The sequence below is a fragment of the Myotis brandtii genome, unplaced genomic scaffold (assembly GCF_000412655.1).
Source record: "Myotis brandtii unplaced genomic scaffold, ASM41265v1 scaffold308, whole genome shotgun sequence".
NCBI classification, from domain to species: domain Eukaryota; kingdom Metazoa; phylum Chordata; class Mammalia; order Chiroptera; family Vespertilionidae; genus Myotis; species Myotis brandtii.
In genome coordinates this window covers 1,350,742-1,358,846 of record NW_005361786.1, presented here as the reverse complement: position 1 = coordinate 1,358,846, position 8,105 = coordinate 1,350,742, and the positions used below count along the sequence as shown (strand labels likewise).

Genomic DNA, 8,105 nt, shown 5'->3' with positions numbered 1-8,105 from the left:
ATATATATATATGTGTGTATATATATATATGTATATATATAGACACACACACACACACACATATACATATATATCCTCTCTTTTGGATCTCTGGAAAGAAAATCATATAAGAATTATCCGGCCCTGACCGGTTTAGCTCAGTAGATAGAGCGTCGGCCTGCGGACTGAAGGGTCCCAGGTTCGATTCCGGTCAAGGGCCTGTACCTTGGTTGCAGGCACATCCCCAGTAGGGGGTGTGCAGGAGGCAGCTGATTGATGTTTCTCTCTCATGATGTTTCTAACTCTCTATCCCTCTCCCTTCCTCTCTGTAAAAAAATCAATAAAATATATTAAAAAAAAAAGAATTCTCCCTGTTTGGGCTAGAGATATAGATAGTGCTGCTATGACTAAAATGTGTATGTGACTTATGGTTTGCTCTTAGCAAGATCATCTGAAATACAATTGTACTAAGTGTTCAGGTTTTTACTTACCATCTCCTTAGGTACTAGAGAACTTGGGTATTGTTCAGTTACGAAAAGCAGTTTCCAGGATTTAATTACTGCGTTGTACATTATTAAGGCAACCAAGTATAGTATATATTTGAAGCATTTCCGTTTCTGTTCCTTTTAGCCACCAAGTTTTCTATGGAGAGTACTTTTGGGAGGATAGAGATTTTAATGTTCTGTGGCCCGTTACATAGAAATTTCCAGCTAATGCACAACCTGGTGCAGATTCCTGTAATATCAACACATCTTTGGGTTTTGTGATGAGGTGGCTGGGGTTCTGTTATTTTGAGCACATATGTGAATGCAAATAGTAATCTTATTTTATATTCAGAGCATATAATGAGACTCCAAAAATTAAAATAAAAACAAAAAGCATCTTTGGTTGTCACTTATTCGAAAGGTATTTTTGAAGCCAGCCGAAATACCTCCTCGAAAAGGGACGAAGCTGTGTGAAAATTAAGCGTGTTTCAAATCAGGCCTGTTTATAAATTAGGCCTCCATTAATGCTTCTCGAATTGAGTCACTGGGGTCGGCGACAAGAATATTCTTCATTTTGACATCATCTTTGCTTGTCGTTGTAACTTATTTTCACGATGAAAGTCATGACTGATTTACTGGTGACCCAAGAAAAACGGCTTCAGGAAGCAGGAACACAGCACTGTGACTTTTCAAATGCCAGAGGGTCAGCTAAATAGTTGCTATTTTTAATTCAAAACCGTACGAGGATTTACTGGACAATGACGGAGAAAAAAATATCCATCGTTTTTTTAAAAAAGTGTCAGCGTTCAAACTTGAGGCCTCTTTAAAGCTGACGTTTGGATGTTGAAATGTCTTCAAGTTGCTGTTGAAAATGAATCTATTTTTCTAGCTAACGTCACGAAGGAGGAATTTTCTGTGGCTTCTCTTAGTCTTGACAGTATTGGCACTCGAGCCGGTGTCACTGTGAGCAGGAGGCGACCAGTCCCTTGAGCTGGATGCCGGTTAAGATACATGAATGTGAGCCAGTATCGTTTGCCACGTGGTGAGCAATTGCTAGCTGATAGGTTCCAATAATTTCTTACCTGTGTAAGTGGGGTTTGTAAAATTGGATAATTCCCCCATGAAAACGCTTGCATGTTTCAGCGACATACTAGCTGCATACTTATTCCCCTTGTAAATTTTCCTGTGATAGATTAGATTATGTTTAGCAGTGACACTGACCCTTACAATATACTTAAATATTGCAAAGTTTGGAGTTTGGAAGTAATGCTACCTTAGTTAAAAATTTTATTTCAAATGGCAGAGATATTAATATTCAATACGGCTTGAGTTTTTGTTGTTGTTGTTTTTTATATAAAGCATCTCAAGGAATATCTTTCCAGAGTCCTAAAAGTAGCCACACTTGTCATGTTATTTGGTTTGGCTCTCCAATTTTTTTAAAAATTATATTTTTATTGATTTCATAGAGGAAAGGAAAGGGGGAGAGAGAGAGAGACATCAGTGATGAGAGAGAATCACTGTTCGGCTGCGTCCTGCACGCCCCACACTGGGGATGGAGCCCGCACCCCGGGCATGTGCCCTGACCGGGAATCGAACCGTGACCTCCTGGTTCATAGGTCGACGCTCAACCACTGAGCCACACCAGCCGGGCCCCACCTGCTGTTTTTGAGAAATTTTCAGGCTGGATATGTGCTCGCTCATGTACTTTTCTCATTTTCTTTGTTCTTTGCTTGTCTGGCAGAGGTCTAGTGTGCAAAATACTTATTTTGTATATGTTTTCTGTGGGTATTATAACGCAGGGAAAAAACCCTGCCTGCTCTCATTCGTTCCAACTGGTAGTTTTATTTTTCTGTTTCTGTACTTGATCAAAGTGTACCCCTGCAAGGAATAATTTATCCCGGGCCGGGGGTAGTTACTCGACTCACAGTGCCTGTCGGGGACCTTTTGGATATAAAAGGAAATGTCTGAGGATTTTTTTAAAAACAAAATATACTCAATAAGTATTTATTGAACAAATTGATAGGGAACATCTGACAATTTTACATAGTTTTACTGATTTTTGAGTCAGATGTTTCTGAATTTCCTTAGTCAATTCTTCTAGCTCAGTCTGTCACCAATGGTAAGTTGTTTATTGGGGCTCCTCAATTTCAACCCAGATTTCAAAGATGCGGATGTTTTTGATGAATGATGACTCTACACATGGTCCATGAACCTAGAGAGGTATTTTCATGGAGTGTTTTCCCTCTTGAGGATTTTTTAAAATTGAGTTTAAGTGACTATTTAAGTCTTATATTAGGTTTTTTAAATGAGAAAAATAACACGAAACTGGGAAGACAGAGGTTTATTGATAGGGAATATTTTTTGTTTATAAATTTCCATTTTCCTTTAAAGTCTGATGGAGAGATTTCAGTTTGAATTCTCGGTGTTGAACCCATATTTCTTACCGTCATCATTGAGGCAATCGCTGTTGCTCTAGAACCCAGCTGACAAAAACCTTAACATGTGCAACATGTCTAGGAATTGACCCTTAGGCGTGGATTGCTGTGTCTGTGGGAAGTGCACAGTGAGAAGGTAAGGCAGTGAATGGCTGGAAAGCTGACCAACCTGGTATCTCTTTTTCTTGGCAAAAAATAGGATTGGAGTTAGAATCACAGCCTGTCGTCCGACTCCCTGGGTTTGAATCCCGGCTCCCACATTTTCGAGTTTTGAGAATTAAGCGAGCAGGTCAAATTCACAGACTAACCCAACGCCTCTCAGCGACAATTTCCTCATGAGTGAAATGGGGATAAAAAAAAAGGTTATTTTAAAAAATTGTGAAGATTGAGATGATCAGATACAGAGTTTGGCATGGGGTAGGCACTCTATATATGGTAACTTTCGTATTGTAGTAAGCAGACAGTAACAGTCATTCTGCACTTATATCCACATCCATTTTATATGTCTTTTATGATCATTATAGAGATCAAAAGAATCATACGTCAAAAGGCCCTAAATAGCCTTGTGTACCTTTAAGATGGTAATTAATTTTGATGTATGTTTGGGTTGAAATACATGTCAACGTGTTACTGGGATAATACGAAAAAGAACTGATTTTAGCACCCAGGGTTGTAGTATCTACAACTCCATGTCATGTGCTGAATGCTGAACTCACAGTTGCACCAGCAGAAGTGTTTTTAAATAAAGAATATTTTCAAGTCACTTCTGTATCCAACGTTTCTAGTTGCTGGTCACTAGAATATAAGTGGATTTCCCCCAAAGACTATATATTGCCTGGTTTATAATTTACTGGGAAGATGTATTGGTGGCACGGACAGGTCATGTGCCTAAAGGTATTTTTTCCTTAAACAATGATAATCAATGTGGGCTGCTCCATTAGGCTCATAATTGAGTTGTAATCTCCCAAATTTATCCGAGTTTGAACATCCAGTTAGGTGGCTAACCAGCCACAGTCCTGGGCAGTGATGGAGGGAATGAGAGGATTTTGCTAGGAGAGAATTTTAATTGTCTACGCAATTCAGCAGCCTTAGTTTAGCGTGACCCACGAGAGCGGTGGAGAAATTCCTTGCTGTTCAGAAATTTTTTCTTCTCTCCCTCAGAGCTGTGTTAGCCTATTTTTCTTCATTGTGTAGGAATGACTCCGATTTTTTTTTTTTTAAAATTGAGACTTAATCCGTGGAGGTAAATGGAATTATTTTTCTAGTATCTAAAGCTCTGGAAACCTAAACATGAACTCACATTGTCCCTGAATTTCTTTAAATATTTTTGTAACCTCACCTGAATATTTCAAGTAGGAGAACTCTGCCTTTTAGAGGAGAAATTGTACTGTTTTAAGGCGTTTCAGAACATAAGCGTAAAGGACTTGTACGAACTGAGCAGTATTTCTATGACCTTGGGCGTTCCTTGTTGAAAGTACTGTGAACAAATGGTGTAACTGCCCCGATACGTGATTTCTCTCTGTTTCTAACTGTTTCCTTGCTCACACGTGTTTTCTCTGTAACCTCAGACAAAGGTGGGATGTCTGTCATTCCCAGTCATCTTTACCATCTAATCTAACTAGTAGAATGTTATCTTTGTGTGGCTAACGATTTTGTTTCTCTCTTTCCTTTTTTTTCCCTTCTTCACCATTCAATGGACGCGATCCTCAGCGTTGGTCCAATCGGAAGCGGTTAAGCGGAGGCAAGGTAAATACCACTGTGTGTGTTTTTTTTTTAATGTGTTATTTACATCCTTGGGTTAGAAGTTCATCTTCATTACAAATACAAGCGCACGCGTGAGTCAGACCGCCGACTCCTCACACGGAGCGGGTTCTATTCCTCTCCCTGCTGTTGGGCCGGAGGACACAACCTCCCTTTAAAAATTTCACTCAATAAGGGCACAGCCAGATGTTTGAACTCACGCTCCCTTGCTTTGGTGGTGACATTTTATATGTCCCGGCCACGCTGGAACGTTCCACTTCATTAAGTTTAGATTATTTGGGGTGTCGCGCAGCTAGATGGAGTCTTTTAGGAAGTTATTTACCGTTAGGTTAGAGATTAGCTTTGGTGTTACAGGGACAAAGAAAATATAAATTAAAAGGATTTTACGTGTTTTATAACTTCTGGGGGGGAAAACACCACTTATTGCTTTTTGGGTGAGATTCTTTAGGTATTTCTTAATACCAGTACTGGTGATTTTTTTTTTACATGGTTAGTTTATACTTAAGCAATTATGTCCACGGCTGTCCAATTTGTAAAAAAGTGTCGGTACCGAGGTAGAAATGCATTCTGAGTTATCAGGTTATGAAATTAGCACCTTGCAATTTACGTGACTGAATGCCTAAATGAGTGTGAAATGAAACCAACAAAACATTTTTAAAAATTAAAACTTCATTTAGCAGCCGGGCTGCTTTGTTAAAGAGAAATAACCCACATGGGGACGGCGGTGGTTTATGTGTGCGTGGGGGGCGGGAGGGGGTGTCAGTTACTTATATGCATTTATTTACACAAACACCTGCACAAATACATAGGCCAGCTCTGATTTCTGACCTCACTGTGTTTCAGCCGCTTCCTTCTGTGTAAAATAAGGAGAATGAGGCAAAGACTTTGTGAATTTATAAGAGAGTGTGTGTGTGTGTGTGTGTGTGTGTGTGTGTGTGTGTGTGTGAGAGAGAGAGAGAGAGAGAGAGAGAGAGAGAAGAGAGAGAGCGATTGAGAGATTTGTAACCTGACCAGCCCTAGTCATTTAGGAAGGGAGGCAAACTTGAGAAACCTTGTCTTTTAAAATTCAAAAGAGCCCTAGCTGGTTTGGCTCAGTGGATAGAGCATCGGCCTGCAGACTGAAGGGTCCCGGGTTCGATTCCGGTCAAGGGCACATGCCCGGGTTGCAGGCTCGATCCCCACTAGGGGGCGTGCAGGCAGCAGCCGATCCATGATTCTCTCTCATCCTTGATGTCTGTCCCTCTCTTTCCCTTCCTCTCTGAAATCAATACAAATATATTTTTAAAAAATCAATAAAATAAAATAAAATTCAAAGGCACCCCAGGTTCCGATACTTCCTAAAGCATTATCTCCTTTGCATGTTGAGCCCTTTAAGAAAGAACTATAATAAGGTGTTTTGGCTCCCCTGCCAGTTCCCTCGGTGCCCAAGCCTCCGGCTCCCTTTTCGGAACGAAGAGCCAATAAATAATGTGAAACCGTCTCAGAAATCCCTCCACGCTCTTGTCTTATCCCTTTATAGTCACTAGAGGGGAGAAGAACTTCACTTCTGGCCGCAGAAGGGAGCCCGGCCCTCGCGCTCCCACATTTAAGAGTTGCTGTAACCATCCGAGGCAGTAAAACTTCCCGGCATGCCTCGGCGAAGCCTGACAAAGCAGTATTTTCTCAGTTTATTGATTCTGTGCTGCACTAAAACACGGGCCTGGACATCAATAACCATGTGTAGTTAGGGAGCCCCGGCCTGCGGACGGGCGCGGGCAGTTTGTGGGAGAACATAAAGGCTGGGAAGAGAAATTGTGAGCCTGGGGAATAGTGTAGCTGGGGAGGACAGGAGAGGTTATGGAAGAATGGGCCCAGCAAGGAAGGAGGAGAGAAAAAATGTTGACGGCCCGGATAAAGATATCAAAAATATGGGAGCAGCAGAGGGGCCCGGAGAGCAGTATTTATTTCCCAGCTTCAGAGCTGTGTCTTCACACTGAGCTGTTGTCTGGTTTTTTGTGTTTTTTTTTGGTATTTTTTTTTCCCCCTCCCTTCCATGATAGTTTCTAGAATTTGGACTTCAGTGCCCTGGGCTCAGGGACATCGTAAATGTCCAGAGCGCGTAGCTGTGTTTCATAAAACCTCAGAGGCACAGAGCTCATTGCCAGCTGCTTATGATCTTTAGTTGAGATGCAGTTGATCTAGGATTGGTGATGAATTGCAACTGGTCGGTTGATTCTTGACGGCTTAGCGTGTGCAGTTTGGAGAGGCGAATGCGACCGGCTTCTCATTTGGCTCATGAAAATGAGTCACTGGGAAAGTCTAGAGATGCTGTGATGATTCCTCTGTAAGAGTTGTTGGAATACCCGGATGAGCCCCGGCCGGTTTTGCTCAGTGGATAGGGTTCAATTCCACTCAAGGGCACGTACCTCAGTGGTAGGCTCGATCCCCGGCCGGTGCAGGAGGCAACCAATTGATGTTTCTCTCTGTTTTGTCTCTCCCTTCCCTTCCATTCTTTCTAAAAATCAATGGAAAAAATATCCTCAGGTGAGGATTAAAAAGAAAAGGAAAAAAAAAAGGTACCCTGATGAACCTTTCTTGGTATTTTTATACTACAGGGGTTGGCAAAAGTAGGGTTACAGTTACGAGTATACGAAACAGAATGTATCCTTGTATTATTACTTATTTTTAAAAAATATATATTTTATTGATTTTTTATAGAGAGGAAGGGAGAGAGGGATAGAGAGTTAGAAACATTGATGAGAGAGAAACATCGATCAGCTGCCTCCTGCACATCTCCTACTGAGGATGTTCCTTCAACCAAGGTACATGCCCTTGACCGGAATCGAACCTGGGACCTTTTAGTCCTCAGGCCGATGCTCTATCCACTGAGCCAAACCGGTTAGGGCTACTTATTAATGATTGTATTGTTTATTTGTATTACAACTGTAAAGCTATTCTTGCCCCCCACCCCCCGTATAAGCTTATTTTTGAAGATTTCCATGTTCTGATTAAAAATTAGGTAATAGGAGTGTGATATAAAGAAGATTATTACTTAGCTATGAGTATCTAAACAGGTTCTAATTCTAAGTAATGTGTTACCTAGAAAATGTCATTGACTTTTTCACTTCTGTCATATTCTGAGAATAACTTTTTTTTAGTGTTATGGCTTCTTAAATCCATACATTTATAAGTTTGCATCCTCCAATGGAACACAGACACAGTAGCAGTCTCTTTAGAGTCTTTACTAAAGAGTTTCCTGCCTACACCAACCTTGATTTTAATATGCTAAATATAGAGATTGTCTTCAAATATAGGGTCAGGTGACCCCCAAAGCCTTCGTCTATCTTGTGATGAGCATGTTAAGATGATCATCGAGAATGCGATATAAGATGGCCTGAACCAGGTGCCTACCTCCTTTTGAGTAATTTTTATATTTTTTATTGATTTTTTTTTTTTTTTTTTTTTT

General features: G+C 40.8%; 1 protein-coding gene across 3 annotated transcripts in view; it reads left to right on the top strand.

Annotated features, from left to right (window-relative positions):
• Positions 1-8,105, top strand: part of MCTP2 (multiple C2 domains, transmembrane 2) — a 150,616-nt gene that overhangs the window by 47,760 nt on the left and 94,751 nt on the right. For all 3 annotated transcript variants that reach the window (XM_005869918.2, XM_014542631.1, XM_014542632.1), the window contains one exon: positions 4,610-4,645. In XM_005869918.2, the coding sequence (XP_005869980.1) occupies positions 4,610-4,645 (36 nt within the window). The remainder of the gene's footprint in view (positions 1-4,609; positions 4,646-8,105) is intronic.